At 54.2% G+C, this 21,721-nt stretch overlaps 2 protein-coding genes across 2 annotated transcripts in view; one reads left to right on the top strand and one right to left on the bottom strand.

The window, feature by feature from the left end:
* Nucleotides 1–2,617: 2,617 nt before the first annotated feature.
* On the top strand, nucleotides 2,618–3,000 carry LOC105806019 (28S ribosomal protein S36, mitochondrial). Its single transcript, XM_012639040.1, has one exon. It carries the CDS (start codon nucleotides 2,618–2,620, stop codon nucleotides 2,927–2,929), a length of 312 nt encoding a protein of 103 aa, XP_012494494.1. The 3' UTR covers nucleotides 2,930–3,000.
* Nucleotides 3,001–14,911: 11,911 nt separating this feature from the next.
* RNF216 (ring finger protein 216) overlaps nucleotides 14,912–21,721 on the bottom strand; it is a 155,272-nt gene continuing 148,462 nt past the window's right edge. Inside the window, exons 16-17 of the mRNA XM_012638905.1 lie at nucleotides 17,845–17,914; nucleotides 14,912–17,136 (exon numbers count right to left, since the gene is read on the bottom strand). Coding sequence (XP_012494359.1) covers nucleotides 16,817–17,136; nucleotides 17,845–17,914 — 390 coding nt within the window. The 3' untranslated portion in view covers nucleotides 14,912–16,816. The remainder of the gene's footprint in view (nucleotides 17,137–17,844; nucleotides 17,915–21,721) is intronic.

Below are 21,721 nucleotides of genomic sequence, written 5' to 3'. Positions count from 1 at the left end.
TCTGGGGCTCCCCAGCGGGCTGGGTCCACCATGCCTGAGGCCTGGGGTGGGGGTGCACCTGGGGTGGCCCTGGGCGCTGTGGGCTGGATATTTAAAGGTGCAGACAGACAAGAACACTCAAACCGGGAGACCAAACTTCATCCTCCAGTTGACAGGTGTTCCTGGACTTGGGGACTGGAGAGGGGGGCCGCCCCTTCCTGTACTGCAAGGGGCCTGTGAGTGCCTGGAGTCCTTCCGCTCCCCACCGCAACATCAGGCTGGGGCTCCTGGGGTACAGGCCCTGAAAAGAGTCAGCTGCACGGGCTAAGTTTGGGACCTGGGCTGGTGCGTACATCCCATCCCAGAGCCGCAAGCCCAGCTCTGGGAGGGAGGGAGGCCTGTCTCCATCTGGCAGAGTCGGGAAACTGAGGAAGTTTCTAGACCTCCCCAGAGTCACAGCCAGGGGCAACCTGGATCCTGAGCCAGCACTGTGTCCCAGGCCATCTCTGCAGGGACTTGGGGTCGGGGGCAGGCCCTCAGCGGGTCCCTTTTGTGTAGAATCTCACTTAGTTCCAGAGCATCCCTAGGGGGTGGGCGCTGTTGCTCCATTTCACAGAGGAGCAAACCGAGGTGAAGACTAGCAAGGCACGGCCTTGAGCTCGGCAGCAATCCCCTGTCCCCACCTGCTCGGCCCGGCTCGAGGAGGGCGGCGGGAGGGGGCGATGATTGGCTGCTGATGACGAAACTGGGAGGCCTGCGCTGTGATTGGCGGCTGCTGGGGGCGGGAGTCTCGAGATTGACAGGGGCAGGTGGCGGCCGCCGAGGATGTGGGACCCCCAGCAGGTCCCGGCGGCCACTCTCCCATCCCCATTAAAGCCAGGCTGGCAGCCCTCAAAAATCTCAACATAGGAGGGACAGATGAATCCTCGGGGCCAAACTCTTTCGGACCATGGCGGGAGCCCTGCCATCCCCCGACGGATGAGTCCGGATTCCTGAGCGCGCGGGTCTGTGGGGAGAGGGAGCTCCCCGGGAAGGGCCGCCACCAGCTCCCCCGGGAGGGCAGGCAGCCCCCACCCAGGAAAAGGACCGGCACCGGCTCCCCATTTCTGGACCTTTTCCCAGCTTTGGGTCCCTCCTCTCGCGACCAGTTCTGGGGCTCCCCAGGGGCGGGTTCCGGGCCGTGGGTGCAGTTCCCGCTCCTGCTTCATTCGCGTTTGTCTCCTCAGCGTGTCCGCCTAAGGAAGGCGTGGCCACCACACGTGCACACACTTGTGAACTTGCACACGCGGACTTGTGTGCACGGATTTGCGTGTGCTCACACCCACTCATACAGATACCCGCAAAGAGCCCCATGCACACACAGACACGTGCGCGTAGGCGTGCATACAGGGGCACACAGACACTCACAGACCAGCTCCCAGGAACAGCCTGCCATGGTCCCAGCCTGCACGGACTCAGCACCCAGGGGACCAGCTGGGTCAGGGGCCAGCAGGGACCCCCCCAGCTCTCATGGCGGGGTGCCCCACCAGGCCTGCTGTGGGTGGGGGTGGCAAGAGTTCCATCTCCCATTGTTCAGATGGAAAAACTGAGTCCTGAGAGTCCCCAGTAAGTCTAGGCAAGTACAGCCAGGGCTCTCCAAGTTGCCTGTCGGTGTTAACTGTGATCCCCAAAGATGACGATTTAAAGGAAAGTGTTCAATTCAACTGTAAGAAAGAGCTGAGAAAGGACAGGCCCTTCTTCCCTCTGCAGGTCCCTTCCTGGTCAGGGGAGGAATGCAGGGGTCTGGGCAGGTGGGTGGGGCTGCCTGGGCGATGCTGGAGCCCTGTGCTGGGCCCCCGGCCCCATCTCTGTGACCTTCTCCCACAGGATGCGTCATGGGGATGGACCCCGAGCCCAGCGGGGCTCCAGGAGGACTTGGGCAGGTCCCTTTGGTGGGTGAGGTGACTCTCCTGACCCCAGTCCAGGCCCCTTCCCATTCATTCCCAGGGGCCCCTCTGTGGAGGACGCCCCAGGCCCAGCTGGGCCCATTTCCTCCAGGGCCAAAGTGGCCTCCCCAAGAGAGGATGAGAGCTGACCTCATTCTTTTTAAAAAGGCTAATGCTTTTTCCCTTCAAATGATGGCTTGGGGCTCACACGCTGGGTGGGACTGGAAAGGCGGCCCTGGCAGAGCCCGTCTGCACTCCCGGAGGACCACTGGCCCCAGTTTTTCCATTTAAGCAAAGGGCAGTGGGTTCCTAGACCCCCGGCCCTGGGCAGCAAGGTTTTTCTGGATGGGGGCGGGGCTCTGAGACCCCCAGGGGCAGCGAAGGGAGAGGGAACAGATGGGGTCTCCCAGACAGAGGGAGGCCTGGGAGGGTGGGGCGGGGCTGAGCATTTGGCCTGAAACCTAAGCCCTTTAGTGGGGCCTCAGCTTAACCCAAGGAGGCTCCTACAGGAAGTGGCAATAATTGGGACAAAAGCCTTCGCTGCACTTCACTGCTCCCCTCTGCCTCCCTGGGACCCAGGCCTGACCCCTGGGGGCGGGGGGAGGAAGGAGGAAACCCACCTTCCAGGGACCCCCAACTAGTGCCAAGCACCAGGCAAGTGCTCTGAAAGGGTTATTACTATTATTTTAAGAAATTACGATAATAGGGGGGTCATGATGGGCGGCAAGATGGCGTCTGCCAGCAGGGTCATCCAGGTAGTCAAGCCACACGCTCCATTAATAAGATTTCCTGACAGAAGAGACAATCCTAAACCCAATTTATCAGAAGCTTTGAGATCAGCAGGGCTACCGTCTCACTCTTCTGCAATTTCCCAGCATTCTAAGGGAAGTACATCACCAGATTTGCTGATGTATCAGGGTCCACCAGACACTGCAGAAATAATAAAAACATTGCCTCAGAAGTATGGAAGGAAACTTGTGTCTCAAGAAGAAATTGAATTTATCCAACGTGGAGGTCCAGAGTAATCACTGTGGCTGCTGTTTGTCATCAGACAAAAGAATTATCTTTACAATAAATGACTTCTAAAATGAAAAATGAGAAATTGTATATTAAGCAACTTTAATAGATATTCTGTAAAAAAAGAGATATAGAAAATTTAAATGGACATTTGTATCTCCTAATTTATGTATCTTGGTCAGCTTCTCCACAAGCTTACCTAATTAATTGTTTATATACTTTATGCTTATTATACATTTTTAAATGTTAAAAAAAAGAAATTACGGTAATAAATTAATAGGGTATAAAATCAAAGGGTACCCACAAATACAAAAAGAAATCTGGGCCTGGCGCAGTGGCTCACGCCTGTAATCCTAGCTCTCTGGGAGACCGAGGCAGGCGAATTGTTTGAGCTCAGGAGTTCGAAACCAGCCTGAGCAAGAGCGAGACCCCGTCTCTACTAAAAATAGAAAGAAATTAATTGGACAACTAAAAATATATAGAAAAAATTAGCCGGGCATGGTGGTGCATGCCTGTAGTCCCAGCTACTCGGGAGGCTGAGGCAGTAGGATCGCTTGAGCCCAGGAGTTTGAGGTTGCTGTGAGCTAGTCTGACGCCATGGCACTCACTCTAGCCAGGGCAACAGAGTAAGACTCTGTGTCAAAAAAAAAAAAAAAAAGAAAGAAATCTGTGGCCAGGTACGGTGGCTCACGCCTGTAGTCCCAGGACTTTGGGAGGCTGAGGCAGGAGGATCACCTGAGGCCAGGAGTTTGAGGCTGTAGTGAGCTATGATTGTGCCACTGCACTCTAGCCTGGGTGACAGAGCAAGACCCTATTATTGCTCTGGCCCCAGACCTTTCCCCACTAGAGGTAACTGTGTTCAAAGTGTCTTATACCCTTCCAGAAAAAAAATTTTTTTGAGACAGGGTCTTGTTTTGTTGCTGTGGCAGAGTACAGTAGCATCATCAGAATGTGGCTGTGTTTGGAGACAGGGCCTTTAAAGAGGTGATTAAGTTAAAATGAGGTCATTTGTGTAGGTTCTAATCCAGTAGGACTGGGGTCCTTATAAGTGGAGATTAGGACACAGGCACACACAGGGACGACCATGTGAAGACATGGGGAGAAGACGCTGTCTGCAGGCCAAGGACAGAGGCCAGATCTTCCAGCCTCCAGAGCTGTGACAGCATAAATTTCTGTTGTCGAAGCCACCTGGTCTATGGTATGTCCTTACGGCAGCCCATGAAATGCACAGTCCTGTGACAGCGCTTGGTGGGTAGTGTTCTATCCCCATGTATCCGCGAAGAGATGCAGGCAGAGGGGTTAAGTAACTTGCCCAAGGTCACACAGCCCAGGGGCAGTACTGCTGGGATTTATGTATAAGGATTTAAAATGCACAGACAAGCCCAGACAACCCCCCTCCCATGTGACAAGGTTCCCCCAGAAACAGATGAGTGTTCACAGCCAAGCAGTTTATTTGGGCCATGATCCCAGGACACACAGGCAGAGGAAGGGCAGGCGAAATGGGGAAGAGAAACAGAAAGTGCTTGGGCCACCAGGGCTGAGCCCTGCTGTGCAACTCAGGGGGCTGAGAAGCAGATCACAGCCTCAAAGTCGTCACCCCCATGGGCAGGGACGCGGCCATCTAGCCACCAAACCTCCCGGCTTCCTGAGTGCCCAGCCTTCTGCGCTGTGCAAGCCGGGCCTGCACACGCCTGCGGCCAGGGAGCAGAGGTGGGCTCCGGGGGTCCCCAGGAAGCAGCTCCCTGCGTGGGGGGTGGGAGCCGCCAGAGTCAAAATAAAAATGCCGGCCGGGCGCGGTGGCTCACGCCTGTAATCCTAGCACTCTGGGAGGCCGAGGCGGGCGGATTGTTTGAGCTCAGGAGTTCGAAACCAGCCTGAGCAAGAGCGAGACCCCGTCTCTACTAAAAATAGAAAGAAATTAATTGGACAACTAAAAATATATAGAAAAAATTAGCCGGGCATGGTGGTGCATGCCTGTAGTCCCAGCTACTTGGGAGGCTGAGGCAGTAGGATTGCTTGAGGCCAGGAGTTTGAGGTTGCTGTGAGCTAGGCTGACGCCACGGCACTCACTCTAGCCCAGGCAAAAGAGTGAGACTCTGTCTCCAAAAAATAAATAAAGAAAGAAAAATAAAAATGCAGAGATGACTCTCTAAGTGTCATGTTGTGTTTGGGAAGAAGGAATTGCGATTCGGGGCATCCACGCAGACTGGGTGGTCTTCGGTATATCCAAAGAACAAAGAGGAGGTCGGAGGTTTTATAACAAGGAGGAATGTTCCGTGTTGCTCTTTGACAAAGTGCTGTGGCGCTAGGAAATGGTTGGGGCCCTGCTTGGTGTGCCCCAAGCGGTGGCGAGAACTAGTCCTGGAGCGGCAGCAGGTTGTCTCAGCAGCTGTGGATGCGGCTGTCCCAGGCGACAGCCGGCAGTTTCCGTCCTCAGGCTCGCAGAGAATGACGCTCTTGGAGCAGCGCTTGGTGCCCTGGGAGCCCCTGGACTCTCGACTCTGTTTTAGCTGGGTGGGACAAGAACGACCCCATCAGATGATCAACTCTCACAGAGCTGAGGGAATGTGAGGGGCACCCCCGGCAGGAAACTGCTAGTACCTGTGTCGCTATGCCAGCTGCTGTCGTGACCCATTGCGCGCGTTTTATTTTAATTAATTTTTAACTGTGGAAAATACACATGACATAAAATGTACTGTCTTGACCACATTTAAGTGTAGAGTTGTACAGCGTTAAGCACAGCCACGTCGTTGTGCAACTATCGCCACCGTCCGTCTCCAGAACTTCCATCTTGCAAAACTGAAACTCTGTCCCCGTTAAACAACTCCCGTCCTCCCGCCCCCTGGAAACCCTGTTCTACTTTCTGGCTCTGTGATTGTGACTGCTCCAGGACCTCATCTAGGTGGAACTGAACAGTATTTATCCATTTGTGACTGGTTTATGTCCCTGAGCATATGTCCTCATCCATGTCGTAGCAGGTGTCAGCATTTCCGTCCTTTTACGGCCCAGTCATATTCCATTGTCTGGACAGACACGCTGTGTTCATCGCTTCATCTGTCCGTGGACGCTTGGGTTGCTTCTGCCTTTGGGCTATTGTGAAAAATGCTGCTATGAACACAGGTGTGCAAATATCCCTTTGAGCCCCGGCTCCCAGTTCTTTTGGGTATCTACCCACAAGAGGGATCGCGGGATCATATGGTAATTCTACTTTTGGTTTTGTGAGGAACCCCCATACTATTTCCCACAGTGGCTGCACCATCTTGCATCCCCGCCGACGGCACAGGGTTTTACTTTATTTGTTTACCCGTGAGGGATCTATGCTGCCCACCGCTCTGGCCCTGGAGTTGTCACCTAGCACATGCTGCTCTCCTTGTCTGCCCAGACAGCCTCTGGTCCTGTCAACCTGTCCCTCACTTGTGGACATTCACATCGTTTCTCATTTGCTGGAAACACAAACGCTGACGTTTGTGACAACCACGTGCGGGAGGCTTTTCGCAAGTCTCTGGGGTAAGGTTTTTGGAGGACAGTTCCTGGGTCACTCGACGTGTTCATAGAGCATTTCTCCGTAGTCTGCCCAACACTCGATGGCGTTGCACTTGAAGCTTTTTGCCAAGTTCAGAGGTGAACATGAGCATCCTGCGTATGTGAATATCTGCAATGATTACCTCCTGCCGGCAAGGTGGGCGCCACTGCAGCCGCTTGGCGGGAGGGAGGGGCTGGCCCTCGAGGCTCACCTGCCCAGGTGTGTCTGCCTGAGACAGGAGGAGTAGCCTTGCCCGGCTGGGCCTCTGAACCCAGGCTGTGAACTTGAGCTCATCTGTAAAATGGAGCATGAGATGAAGTCACAGATCCCGGCATGGGGTATGCGAGCACAGTTCCTAGGGATGCTGGGATCGCTGTCGCTGTTCCAGGATCAGGTCATACCCAGCTGCTGCTGTGCCAGCGAAATGTCCGGCGTCTTGACTCTCATCTGGGACAAGACCAGCTCAAGGCAGTAACTAGATTTGGGAGCACAGAAAAGCCACTACCTGCCCCATCAGATGGGAAAATTCTTCTCTGCAGAGCTACAGGTTAGGAAATGAATCTTCAGTGCGGTGTCTGGGGCACAGGGCGGTGTAGGGCGTCCTAGCCTCTCTGCTCCCTTGGCCTAGGCACCTGCAGGTGGGTATGTGGGCACAGGTGCCCGAATGAAACCGAAAAAGGATTTGTCGTTAAGGCAGCGGGCCTCAGGTGAGGCTGGGACGGCCACTAGCCATCTTGGCTGTGCACTGACTTCCACTGAGGCCAGTGGGGTGGTTCAGAGGCAGATGCTGGAGTCAGATTGGGTTCAAATCCTGGTTCTATCAGGTATCTGCTACGTGACTGTTCGCAGTGTGTTTTGGTTTCAAAGAAACAGAGAGACATTGTAGGCAGCAAGGTATTAAATAGAGGGAATCAGGAGCTTTTGATATTATTATAAGGGCTGGTGGAATAATTCTAGACCACCGCCAGCAAGGCGGGGCATCAGGGACATTCACACAGGGCACAGTGAAGGCAGCTTGTCTCTGCTGTGGCTAATTTTTCTAATTATTTTTAAATTTTTTGAGAGCACTTTTATTACCTCCGAGAGACACCCTGTGCCGCTCAGCCTCACCCCAGCCCTCCTTGCCCCCCCAGCCCCAGCCAACCGCAAATCTACTTCCGGTTACTATGGATTTGCCCACTCTAGAAATTTCATCACAATGGAATCTTACACTTTGTGGCCTCTTCTTTCACTTAGCACGAGGATGTCAAGGTTCATGCCCCTGCATCAGCACTTCTCTCCTTTTTAGGGCCAGACAATATCCCTTTGTATGAACAGACCACATTTTGTTTATCTGTTCATCAGATGAGGGGCATTTGGGTTGTTTCCACTTTTTGGCTGTTATGAATAATGCTAAATTATCAATGCAATAAAAAACATTCTAGGGAAACATCTCTGCAGACTGAAAACCCAGCTCTTCCTATCTGTGCTGCCAGGATGGCTGTAAAACCAAAGCCCTTGGAGCTGGGAGGGCTTCTCAGGCTACCCAGCCCAGCTTTGACATTTTACACATGGGGAAACTGAGGCTGCAGCTGGCCACGACTCACCCACCCTGACGCTGGTGGGAAGAACCCTCCCCCATGTTTTCTGATTCTAAAAAAATTAAGCTAACATTTGTGTGGCTTCCTGCAGGGCAGACTATTTTTACACCCTATATCACAGTTAATGCGCCCCTTCCTAGGGGGTATTTTTAATCTTTATTTCACACATTTACTCTTGCAACAAATATTTCCTAAGCACCGCAGACCCTGATGTGGGGTGGGGGGCAGTGCTGAGCCCAGTGGTGCTTGAGATCTTTCCGGAAGGCAGGAGCCCTGGGAAGTATCCCCTGGGTAGGAATTAATCTGAGATGGTCAGCCCCTCCAAGGAGGAAAAGAGGTCAGGGGACGGGGCGGCGACCTGGAGCCAGAGCCAGCCAGGGATGGTGCCTCCCGCAGCTGCACTCAGGCCCAGTGGGTCCCGGCTTCCCTGTTGGCTTCGCTCGTGTCGGAAGGGAGAAGGGTGAGCTGCCCGTGGGACGTGTTGGCTGAGCAGGCTTGGGGGTACCGTGCAGGCTGGGGGGGCCCAGACACACTTTGGGGGCCGCCCACCGAGCCACCTGGGCCTGGTTCCAGGCTCTTTGCAGTAGGCAGCCTCAAAGCCCTGCCCAGGGCCTGAGGCCACCTGGGGCAGTGACTGAGGCCAGACTGGGCAGGTCCTAGGGTTCCTGGGACAGGAGTGGCCACCTTCAGCTCAGGTTCTGTGGTGCCCATCCTCTGGGCATGTTCAGGTTTCCATCGATGGACACTTTCTGACCCTTATAACTCCTCGTGTTTCTCACTGGAGCTCTGGCAGGTGAAGCCACCCTAAATGACTATGCCTGTGAGGGCAAAGCCACCTGGCGCTGTACACTTCAGCGGCCTCTTCCTGGGCTGTGATCTTTTTTCTTTTTGAGAGAGACAAGGTCTTGCTCTGTCGCCCAGGCTGGAGTGCAGTGGCGCAATTAAAGCTCACTGCAGCCTCAGACTCCTGGGCTCAGGTGATCCTTCCGCCTCAGCCTCCCAAAGCACTTGGATTACAGGCGTGAGCCAGCGCGCCCGGCCTGTGCTCATTTTCTTACAGCTTTTCAGAAATAAGCAGGGGCTGGTGGGGAGAGAAAGAAGGAGAGAGAGCACCAGACTCGGGCAGAGAGGACAGGAGAGGCAAGAGGTCTCAGCGAGTTGGGGCAGCTGTGTCCCTGCTGAGCCATGCTGGGCGCAGGTGCCCCCTCACCCCTGCAGGGCCGTGACCTCAAGCTGCACACGTGACCAGAGCAGGACTTGGCCTCTGGAGCAGGCCGGGGTTGGTGGCTTGTCTGTACCTCCCCGCCTGCCCCTGGGCTGGCCTGTGGTTGCATCGGCCACTAGGATGTGGTGGAAGAGGCACCGGGGCTGGCCCTTGACAGGCCAGGCAGAGGTGGAGAGGAGCCAGGCCAGGCCACGTGCAGGGACTGTGGTCTCGGCTGAACCCAGCTGCTAGCCGCCACCCTGGGGTCTCCTGCACAGCACGTGTGGCACAGCTGCCCGGCTGAGCCCCAGCCACCGAGAGGCTCATGAGTAACAGCAACTCGGGGCTGTTGGGAGCCACGGGTTGGGGTGTGGTTTTATGCAGCTGTAGACGACTGAGATGTCCAAAAAGTGGGGGTGGGGGAGGAAGGGGAAGGAGGGGGCAGGAGGAGAGAGGAGGGGGCAGAGGGCAGATGGCTCCTGGGAGGCCTGGAAAAGAGAGCTCTGGACTGGACCCTGGAGAGGTGGGGCTTTGCAGGAGGAGAGGAGACAGTGCGGGACTGGAGCAGGTGCAGGTGCAGGTTTGGGTGTGGACGCAGGCCCGGGTGCAGGTGCTGATGTGGGTGCAGGTTCAGATGCAGGTGCACACGCAGGCTCAGGTGCGGGTGCAGGTGAAGGTTTGGGTGCATGTATGGGTGTGGGTGCTGTTCTCGGATCTGAGGGCAGGAAGGTTTGGGGATGCTTGCAGGGGGCTGTGGTCTGGTGCTTGGTCCTTTGTGGGGCCTTGGCTCCCCTCCTTGTCACTGGTTTTGCTTCTCCTTCACTGGCTGCTCGGTCTGCATGTTCTAGACCATGCAGTGCTGTCCCCCCGCCTGTCCTGAAAATGGGGTGCTCCTTGGGGCACCGGCCTACCCGCCCTGGCCTCCATGCTCCCTGTTGTTGCCATTGCATTCCCAGGCCTTTGGGCCTTGCTGACTGGGGTGGCCCATGTCCCAAAGCACCCCTGGCACCCTGGTTCCTCAGCTGCCAGGATAGGGCCTGGCCATCCCCTGGGCTCTCCCTCTTCCAGCACCGGGTCTCCTTGGTCTGTCTCCTGAGCCTCTCTCAGACGCACCCCCAACTCCCCTCCCACCCAGAGGCCACATGGCAGCCTCTGCCAGGCTCCCTGCCCTCAGGGAAGTCTCTGTCAAGGCCCAGCGTGAGCCCAATCCCAAGGAGCTGATTCAAAATATAGATCCTCAGGACCCACCTGAACCTACTGAATCAGAGTCCAGGACCCGGAGTCTGTGTTTGGACAGGCCCCAGGCCATGAGGATGAGGAACCAGGTTGGGGCCTTCTCCCACCTGTCCTCTCAGCCACCTGTCAGCTCCGTTTCTCCCTCTCGGAAGCCTTCTCAGCCCCCTGGGCCACCCATATGTCCCTCCCATGCCTTGTCCCCATTCCCACCTGCCTGGTGTTTGAGTTGCGTGTTTCTCTGTCATCCCTGCTGGGACCTGAGAGCCCCCGACTGCCCAGGGGAGCTGCACTTTCCTAGGGCCCTGCCCAGGCTGGCACCCACAGGTGGGCGGCCAGACGTGCAGGCAGTGCAGGGTGTGGGTCTGCGCTAAGTGCCCCCGAGGGTCTGATGTGGGGTTAACAGAGGCGAGAGGGGCTGGTCTGGTCAGTGGACCAGCCTTTCATCCTGGAGGAGTCACCCCAAAGTGGTGAGGGACAGTGCAGCTTGTGAGATGGCAGGGCCCGAGCCACCTGGTCAGGGTTCCAGCACCGTCCTTTGCTGATGACGAGCCCCACGGCCGCTCTGTGCTGCCCTCCCCCAAGCACCTTTCCTGTCTCCTATCCCCAAACTCTCACAGCTGAGGAAGATGCTGTAATGATTCTACCCTAAGTGTCTTGCCCAGTGCCAGGCAGCTACAAGGTGGTGGAGCTGGGACTGAGACACCTGCAGGGCCACCAACCCTCCACCAAGGAGGACTCTTGAGCACAAATGCGCCCAGGACGGCCTCCGGGTGGCTCTCAGCACCCACTGTAGGTGAGACCAGGTGGGACGGGGGAGAGAGGAACCTGACCCAACAGCTTGCACACCCTCCACGTCCCTCTCATGTGGGTTTTAATTGGCACCTTCTACGGGGAAGCGAAGCCAAGCCAGGGACCAGTCCGAGGCCATCTTTGCCAGATGTGCAGAGGAACTGGTGGTCAGACTTCACCCGGGCCAAGAGGGCCGGCACAGACCAGGGAGGTAGAAGTGACCACGTCCCCCTAGGCGTCCAAAGGACACAGGGCAGCGGTCTGGGTCAGCTGCACGCCAGCCATAGAAGATGACTGCAAGACACTCAGAAAGCAGGTGGAGCCTGTGGCATGAGGTTCTCGAAGGGAGAGAGCTGATTAGAAACACTTTTGGAAGCACTTGCTCATGTCTTGTGAATGCTCCCGATAGGAAAAGAAAAGCAAGATGAAAGCCTGTGTGTTTGGTTCACTGGCTTCATGTACATTGTATGTATCCCAGAAAAAACCACACTGCAAGTAAATACATCCAAATGTCATCAGTAGCATTTCTATTTTTGCTTTATATATTTGTTTTCAACATTTTCTATTTGAACATGCATTTTCTATTTTTTTTTTTAACATTTATGATTGGCAAATGTATATAAAAAGACACTTTTTAACACATTAACTGCGATGTGAGATGTATTTAACTCACGCTAGTTTTGAGTCTGGGGCCTTGTGAGGCATGTGTCACTCACACGTTTTCTTCACTTTGGAAGCTGCGAGAACGATTTTTCAAGTTGCATATAACTCACGCATAGAAAACAATAAAAAATAACACAGTTTTCATTAGATTAGAAAGGATCATTTTGTTTTCGAAGTTTTTATTCTATTTTCATAATAAACCACTGTGGCCCCAAGGAAAAAAATTTTTCCCTAGTGTGGCAATGTGTTAAGGATGGAAAAAATAAAAGTTGGCACATTACAATTATAGATTCTAATTTGACCTGACCAAAAAGAAGCTATATCTAAAAAAAGTAGAAAAGAAAGTAGGAAAAAAGTAAGGAAAGTAGATACGAGTGATGCCTCCTGAGGTCAGCTTCCAGAGGGTGTGTCTTAGGACAGACCCAGCGTGGCCACAAGATGTCCCACTGAGGGGCAAGAGCACAGCCCAGGGCCGGCCCCTCACCTGTGATGGGGTAATTGACAAAGGTTTTGCAGGAGAGGAATCCAGCAAAAGCCATCCAAACAGCCACCCCTTTGATTCAGCAACTCCACTTTCGAACATGTATCTTCTGAAACATCAAAGCCCTAGTTTCGTAGGGGGCGTTCATTGAGGTGTTGTGCGTGGTGGCAGAAGCACTGAAGGCACCCACATTTTCCTTAATAGGAGAATGGTAGGGTAACTTGTGGCAAATCTATACAAAGAAGTATCATGGAGGACACAAAAGTATCATGGAGGCAAGGATAGATCTACAGACCTGGAGGACAGTCCGTGCCTACTGTTAGGGTAGAAGAGCAAGTTGCAGCGCAAGGTGCTGATTAAGTTTTGTGAAAACAGTGGCCTTGACACCCCGCAGGGGGTAGGTGCGCTGGCCTGCAAGGGCACGCAGGGAAGAACATCACCTGATTACCTGAGATGGAGGATGGGAAAAATGACGGCAGCGGAGTGGACAATAGCCTTTACTTATCCACTGAAACTGCAGAAGTCTGTGAAATTGCTGCAGATACGAAGACGGACGTGAACAGCAACAAGGGCTGGATGGCGTGGACATTAAAAACACACAGTGATCGTTCAGAAGCTGGGAATGTGCGTAACTTTTCTCTTGAAACTGTACTTCAGTATACTTTTTCTCAGACACGGTAAAAAAAAGATAAATTGTTCAATGAAAAGTTGCTATGCTGGACTTGGTGGCTCATGTCTGTAACTTTGGGAGGTCAAGGCAGGGGGATCGCTTGAGGCCAGGAGTTTGAGATCAGCCTGGGCAATACATCGAGACCTCATCTCTATAAAAAATTAGCCAGATGGGGTGGCACACACCTGGAGTCCCAGCTACTCAGGAGGCTGAGGCAGGAGGATCGCTTGGAGTTCGCGGCTGCAGTGAGCTATGATGTCACTGCATTCCAGCCTGGGTGACAGGCTAATCACAGGAGAGACTAGCTCATGTTTTATTAAAAGGTACCATGTGACCAAGGGAGAGTCACAGCCTCCCTTGTGTCCAGGGCTCCCTTCCAGGTCTAGGGTCCAGTTCCTGCCTGGCCTGGCACATGGCAGGAGGTGCCGATGGGGCAGCTGGCCCAGTGACTGCAGCCCCTCCACCTGGGCAGGGCAGGGCAAGGTCCCGAGTGATCTGGCTTCTCTCCAGGGCTGAGCTGGCCCCGCCTGGGGAAGGGGCCTGGAAGAGGGACTGGCTGCATTTTCCTGAAGGGGATTCTGTGCCAAAAAACAAATAAACAAACCCTTTGTGCCCAATCTGGGCCTGGGTAGTAGCCGCCTAAGCAGGATGCGCCTAACACGTCACCTGATCTTCCGCCCAGCAGGTGAGAGGTGGGGAAATCCTACCTCTCCTGCTGGGACCCAGCCCTGCACTTCCTCTCCCGGAGCTGAGCGGCTGCCAGATGAGATCTAATCACTTCCAAGGAATCTGCCAGCAAAGGCTGCTGCGGCTATAGCAGCCCTGCAACTTGCTCGATGGGGCAGAAATGTGGAGAAATGAAGCTAGAGGAAGCAGAATGCACAAACATTTATTTACAAAAAGTCCAAGTTACATATGATACAGGCTTTTTACACACAGTAGTTTAAACAGAATTATTTAATCTATTTTTACTACCAGAAGGTAAAGTATAATGAACTTACTCATTTTTTGCTATTTTTATACAAAGTGACAGATCATGCACATTTTTTAATTTCAGCTTTTAAAACTTTTGCTAAGTGCAAATACTAGATTACTTTCTCCAGTTTTAAGGCAAGTAAAACGGGACTGTTGCTGGGCAGTCTCTCAACCTGCAGCCCAGAGTGAAGGTGCCAGCTGCCCCAGGGCCTCCTGCCCGAGCCAACTTGCTGGCTGGCCAGATGACCAGGCCCTTTTCTCCCTAGCTATCACCAGTACAGGCAGGAGGCCTGAGGTCCAGGCCCCTGCTTCTGAACACTGGAGTGCCTGCAGGGCCGAGGGGTCATTCTGGCCATTTGGGGAGTCAGCAACTGTGCTCTTATGTGCAGCCACGAGGGCCGCCTGCGCCTAGCTCAGGGATCATTAGGAGTCAGGGGCTCTCAGAGGCAAAAGGCAGCAGTTCCCTCCCTACAGGCTATGTGGCCAGAAACAGCTGGAACTAAGGATTGGCTTTACAGTAACATCACTCTGGTCTCCCCTCTCCCCTGCCAGGGTTGGGGCCTGCCACCTGCCCAGGGCCATCCTTGCAGCTGCCATAGAAGCAGCCCGATCCCTTAGTACTGAATCTGCCCCTTGGTGGAGCCACATACCCAGGGTGCAGGATGTAGCTGGGCCAGCCTCGGAGGGGCAGTGCCTGGGGTCACTGCACCCCATCTGCTGGCGTGCTCTGCTCCCAGAGACCCTCCCTGGGGGAAGTGCAGGGAACATGCATTTAAGGTACTTAGAGTACTGTCACTGCTGCGTGGAGCCCGCCTTTCCAAGGCACTGTCATTCAGGCTAGTAGCAAAGTTCAGGCAGCCCAATAGGAGGGGCTCCCAGAAGTGGCAGGCCCCCCAGCCCATGCCCAGGTGACCACCTGTCTTCAAAGCCTGCATCCTGAGGAAAGGCAGAAAGAACGGGCATCTAGATCTTTTTTCCCACTTCAATCCTTGAAATGCATCTGAGGAGCTGATGGTGCCTTGACAGTGCCCGATTTCCTGACAACCTGGGCGGCAGAGCCCTGTTGGGGGCCACACAGCACAGCCCCGAAGGCATTGGCCCATCTCTGAGGTCTGTGCACTCCCAACCTCCCAGAATCCCAGGGCAACACAAGGACAAGGAAGGCCAACACTGGAGGACAGAGGACGTCTGCGGTCAGGAGGGCTGGCTCCCAGCTGGGCAGTCAGAAGCTTCAGGCCTCTGTTTGCAAAGAGGCTGGTGCAATGTCTCAGGTATAGCGAGAGACCTGGGCCAGACAGGAAGGGAGGAAGGTGGCTGGGAATGCAGCAGGCCCAAGCTCTCATTCGACCCCAGGGAAAGGACAGCTGCCCTCACTCCCTAGGGGGCTGGGCCATCACCCCTCCACCTGCCTCCACCACCAGCCACTGAGAGAATACACGGGAAGGAGGGACAGAGGACCTGCTGCGTGAGCCCTGCCACAACAGGTGCAGCACAGCTGGCAGAATGGGCAGTGCCTTGGGTGGGTGCCCAGCTAGGTGGCATTTGGGGTTATCTGCCCTCCAGAGGAGCCCACTTCTCCCCCGAGAAAACCTTGGGGGAAAAGCTATTCATCACCCAGCTGGTGCGGAGGTGTCTCCCCAGCAATGAGCTGCCCAAGCCTCTCCCAGCCACCCTGAGATGATCTTTTGTTTGGCCAAAGTTCCAAAACCATCCAGCCCTCGGCAGCTGCCTGACCTGGGTAACTGATTTCTACTTTGACTTTTTAGGAATTCAAGTAGGCCATGGAAAACTGGGTAAGTTCAGAGTAAACAGGAACAAACATTTTAGATAAATGACAGAACAAAACTCACAGCACAAGATGGTTCTCTTTTGTTGTCTGACCTCAATAGGCCTTAAAAAAGAAGAGAGGAGGCCTCCTAAATGGTCACCGTGGTGGCACCTGGGCACGGATGTGAGGGACAGTGTCTTGCCCTCCTGGCACTGGGCAATGCTCCGAGGCGCTGCAGTGCACAGCCCATCCGTGGGGCTTCCTAGGCCTGTGGATGGGCTTTGCTACCTCCTCATGGGACCAACCTTGATCCTCTGTGAGGGGTGAGAGCCCCTTGAGCACAGGCCTCTGGGCCCCAAGTGAGACGCTCACAGCTGCCTTGATTCCCAGGGCTCAGCTCAGGGCCCTGGGTCCTTGACCCGCAGCTATGCACAGAACAGAAAGGTCCACTCATGATGGGCCCCGGCTGGGGCTGGCAGTGCCAATCTCTCAGCTCTCTCCAAACTCCACTCTGTGCTACTTGTCTTTATTATGGACGCGTCTGCACAGTGGGAAGGAAGGCCTACATGGTTTGTAACTCTGACAGGCTTCTCCTCTTGTCTGCTAGGGGAACAGGAATGGAGGCAAATCATTTCCTCTTCATCATTTTCTGCAGGGATGTGAGTGACACAGCAGAGACAGCGCCACCGCGCTGGACTCTCCAGGAAGAGGGCTTCGCTGCCCTTCTCTCTGGCCCAGTGAAGGCCAGATTGATCCTGTTACAAGCACCCAGAGGGCCACCAGCTTGTGGTCACCCTTCAAGGAGCTGTGGCCTTTCCCAGAGGAGGAGCACAAGAAAACCAACCTACCCTCCCAAACCCTCCATCCCTCCTTGGAAGGCATCGGTGGAGCCCTCAGCCCTGGGGGAGAGATGAGTTCTCTATCCTACAACCTGCAGGCACGGGCTCCTCCGCTGCCTGGTGGGGGCTTGTGGTGGGGATGGGGGACCAGGAAGGGCTCTGGGACATCAGAAGCGATGCCGTGGCTGGGGGCCAAAGTGCATAGGCAAGTTGTGCTCCAGGGGCACGTGGACAGGGCCAAAGTCGTAGTTGACCCGCACGTTGGGCAGCGGGGGCACGTAGGGCGCCGGGATGGGGCCCATGTTGAGCGGGAAGTTGTTGAACATGGGCCGCACGGGTGGCAGGGGGAAGGGTGGGTGCACGAAGGCGTAGGGCGGCATCTGCGGCTGGTGCAGGTTCTGTGGGACGGGCCTCGGGAGGGCTTCCATCCTCTGCACCTTCTCTGGAGGCTTGTCTAGCGGGGGCCCGATGCGTTTGAAGGTGTTCTCTGAAAAGGAGATGGGACGTGGTTGAGAAAAACAGGTTAAACCAACTTAGCTGGATCTAGGTTGGGACAGGCTGCACACACTGCCCTGGTCCCACCCACCAGAGCAGGGGGCGGGGGGAGCCAAAGGGAGCCTGGAGCGGGTGATGGGGGAGGGGCAACCTCAGACTTGCAGTACACTCTCCCTGGACACAGGAGGGTGGCGCCCCAACAAGAAGGTTGATTAAAGCATAAAATGTGAAACATACACCCACCCTCAACTGCCATTACGAGAAACCAAGGACAAACTGCTCTTCCTTAAGAGTGTCACACTCCCCAGCAGTGGCCCGGAAGGCCCCGTCCATCCAGTTCCACAAGGGGCATCCTTTAGAGCCAGAGCCTTGTGGGGCCACCCTCAACACCTCCCTTCTTTTCCTTTTTTAACCTCGAAAGGGTCAGGGTGGGCATACAGTCTCTTTAGTCAGGTTTGGCTTCTGTTTGCTTCCTGAGTCCAAACCCACCGCTCAGGACTTCCCGACCACCAAGGAGAGACCCAAACCACAGCCAAGGCTTTGATGGCCTTCCCACGGGCCTGAGCAGTGGCCTTGTCAGTGGACACCTGAGGGGCAGCACCCCCCACCCTTCAGGCTGGGTTGAGGGCCAGCGGTGGGGCCCCACGTGGCCCTGGACTGCCGCATGCTTGACGTGGCCGTCCTGGGGGGGAGCTCTTGCCTCCGTTCTTTCTTTTCTGCTCCTCTTCGGCCTCCTTCTGGATTTCCTCAATTAGTTTCTCATCATCTTCCTAAAATAAAAGCAGTGAAAAGGATGAATGTGTAGCTTCGCGCAGTGCTGAGGCCCCTGGGGACACAGGTGAGGCTACCCGAGACCAGCCAGCAGCAGGAATGAGCCAGAAACATGCTGCCGGCCAGCAGAGTCTCAGGCCTGTGTTCCCTGTCCCCTCGCTTCCATTTCTCCAAGAATCTTCTTCCTTCATCAACTGGACAGTGTTCCATAAGGAAGACCATGGGAAAGGCCAGGGACAGGGGGTCTGTGCACAGGAGGTGGCCACTGGGGGGTTGGAGCAGAGCCGTTCACTAAGCTGTACAGCTTGCAGAGGGAACTTGCGGCAGCTTGGGAGAGGGCAGGTGGTAAGTGAAGGGTTGGGGAGATGGGGGCCAGTCTGGCCCGAGAAGTTTCAGATCCTATGTCTACAAACTCTTGAGCACAAGAGCCCTCCGCAGAGCCCAGAGAAGTCTTGCTGAAGCTCTGAACTGAGCTGGACAAATGTCCAGGCAGGTCCTACTGACCTCCAACGCTGGCCTATGGCTCCTGGATAGCTGGGGAGCTAGACCCGCAGCGGAACAGTGGCAGGCGTCAGATCTCAGGAAAGGGAGGGAGAGCGCAGCAGCTTACAGACAGCCCCCTACATAGATCATGCTGTCTCCTCTTCCCAAACCCAACCCTTGGTAGGAGTGGAATAACATGCAATTCAAACTTGGGTTAGTCCAGCTTTGGACGGGAACCAGAGGCACTCCGAGTGTAGGCAGACATGTGCCCTTCCACAGGGAAGCTCAGAGGCCACACTGGGCAAGTCCAGATGGCTAGGTTTGTGCCACATGCTGTTCCCACAGCTGCACTGGCCAGCAGGCACCAGGGTGGGAAAAGTGGGCTGCTACCCCGTGACAGCCCACCCCACCCACTCCTGCTTCATCAGTGGTGCTGGGGCTCAACCCACTCCTTTGCGACCCAGAAAGAGGCTTTCCAGTTTATCGTAGGACCAGAAGCTCAATGGACTGAAAAAGCCCACCAAGAGGGTGCACGTCTTTCCTAGCCAGCTGCAGGGCTGCTGATGGCAGCATCTCACTCAGAACTGAAGCCAGGCACGGCCACAGAGGGCCACAGGTCTAAGGCGTGGCTCCGAGAGGGCTGAGGCTCCACGAGCAGCAGAGCAGGACACAGGAGCAAACACCAGACACGCCAACCGAGCTGACGCAGCCTGAGTGAGAGACTGGGCCGACTACAGGAAGGGGCTCTGTTCCCTGGGGTCCCCTAGGAGCTTCTCCAGGAGTTAAAAGCAGCCAAGATGGAGAGAAGTGTGAGAGAAGTAGAACCCAATATGGGAGGGTGGGGATGAGCAAGCCCTGGCAACGCAAGAGGTCTAACGGAAACGCGCATTCATTCCCCCAAACACGGCATCAAGCCTAAACATCCAGCTAGTTTCTTTGCTTTGGGCTGGAGAAGTATCAGTGATACTACTGGATATATTTGGATCGTTCATGCTGATATCTGAGGACACTCACGGAACTTCTGAGATATGAATGGAGGGTCAGAGCAGAGCATGTGAGCTTAATAACGTAAGTTATCAATGTCACAGCCAAGACAGTAATTAGTGATTTCATGCACGGTTATTTATGAACCTCATCATATACCCAAGTCTTTTCACCAGAGGGAGCCTCACCGGGTCATGTGTTCTGAGCACAGTATGGGGAAGAGGAGAAAGGTGAAGCTTCCCTCATATATTTCAGAGGTTGCAAAATGCCCGCGCACATGACAGAATCCTATGTCTGTGAGGAATCCCGTGGGCACCATGGCTTTCTCCCAGGTAATGCGTAAAAACCCAGCTGTGGCCATATGGCCTCTGGGAATACTCCACAGAGGAACCTCCTACTTTACAAAGTAGTCACTGAACAGATAAACACCAAGGGCTCCCATAACTCAACAGGGCTGGATGGATAGTCTGAAGGTAAATTCCACGAACTGTCTAGATTAGTAGCTGGCAAATCCCTTCCATTTTGGAGCCAGTGGCAGGTCTAGGAAAAAAGATTAAAAAAAAAAAAAAAGTAAAGGAAAATGATGAAGAGAACTGGGACGAAGGAGAGTAGCGGGTCCACCCTCTCCACAAAGTGACCTTGGCAAGCTCCCGAGTATCACCTCTGTGTCTCGGAGGCTCATCTGTAAGATGGGCTGCTGTAAGGACTGAATGAGCTAACGTACAGAAAGGACAAAGTACTCATTACCAGGGGACAAGAAAACTGCGAAAAATTGCAGGGATGAACATTTTAGGAAGATGAGAAGTTTCATGGAGAAGTACGCACTGGGAGATGCCCCCAGTATTTCTTTCAGTGGCTTCTTCACAGGAACCAGTAAGACAAGCTTCCTGACCCTGGTCACTTAGTAATTATTACCACTAGCATGATGTCACCACCTCCCCCACCTCCTCCCGACCTCTACCACATCCACCTACATGTAGCCTGCCAGTCCCAGAGGGGCATTCAAGGCCTCCGGCAGCACAAGGAGGCATCTTAGAAATCATCTGTTCCAATTTCTTTGGAGTATGGAAACTGAGGTCCTAAGAGGTATAACTTTAGTTAAAGTTAAGGCCAGCTGGTAGTGGACTAGGACAAACACTTCATGTATTCCACAGGGTCAAACAGACTCTTGGAAAAAATCCATAGAAAGGGGGGAGGGTCAAGGGAGGAAGATCACTTGAGCCTGTGAGTTCAAGGCCAGCTTGGGCAACACAGCAAGACCCTCCCCTGTCCCCCTCCCAAAAAAAAAATCCATAGAAAGGACATCTGAAAAGTTCCCGTCTCCGCTGCTTAAGTGATTTGAAAATTTGGGGGCTATATTCACTGTGTCACTCACACACATGTACTGAGTCCCCACCAGGCACCAGGCACTGTGCTGGATGCTGGAGACACAGGAAAGAATGTGGCAGCCCACGGTACCTTTCCACATGGAGCTAACATTTCTGGGTTGAGGCCAGTTTTTGATGGCATTCCATTTTGAAATTCCACATGGGTTTAAAGGATAATTTCACAGCATTAAAGACCCACCACTATACCACTCTTCCCCTCAGACCCTCATCATGACATTTCTGTCAGGACAGATAAAACAAGAGGGATAGGAGAGGCTTCCCTTTTGAGTGGAAGATCCCAGGCCCCTGTTGCACTGCCAAGGGTGGCTGCATATGCAGGCCATCTGCCTGATTTTAACACTAAGCTTCCTGTGATAAATTCAAATGCTCCTGAATAAATCAAATCTAAGAACTCCCTCAGGAGGGTCTGAGGAACTTGCACAGGTGAGTGTCAGTCCCACTTCCGGATACAGACCTGCCAGTATCAGGAGGACGGAGCAGAGAGGTCCTCCCCCATGGCAGAATCTCAGCTCACCCTGCCACTCAGAGGTCTTCCTGGAGAGGAGGAGGGGAGCCTCAGAGTCCCGAGGAAATGCGAGTCCCCCACCTTTTGAAGAGAGCCACTGGGACCTTTCTTCTGATTCCTTTCTTTGCTCTGTCACTCTCCTGGTTTGTAAAGTGGACTCAAGACCGTTTGTCTTTAACTTGTCTTAGGAGTCTGCAGTGCCCTTGAAGTCTGAAGACAGTGTGGTCTGTATTTCCACAGAAAGTGTTGGGGCTCAACTATTCTGAGCTATGATTTTATCCAAAATCATGAGTAAATGTCAGTTATACCTAGAATATGGGGTAGATGTTTCAACCTTCTCCATCTGGTCAAAGTCATAGGACACGGTGTTTGGTAACATTAAAAATTAAAAAGTCTTGGCCGGGCGCGGTGGCTCACGCCTGTAATCCTAGCACTCTGGGAGGCCG

Source organism: Propithecus coquereli, unplaced genomic scaffold (genome assembly GCF_000956105.1).
Source record: "Propithecus coquereli isolate 6110/MARCELLA unplaced genomic scaffold, Pcoq_1.0 Scaffold137, whole genome shotgun sequence".
In the NCBI taxonomy this organism is placed as follows: Eukaryota; Metazoa; Chordata; class Mammalia; order Primates; family Indriidae; genus Propithecus; species Propithecus coquereli.
This window is presented reverse-complemented; position numbering and strand designations above follow the sequence as displayed.

Bases quoted from the DNA above. Each gene is read 5' to 3' on its own strand.
- LOC105806019 (XM_012639040.1), top strand. From the start codon at position 2,618: ATGATGGGCGGCAAGATGGCGTCTGCCAGCAGGGTCATCCAGGTAGTC.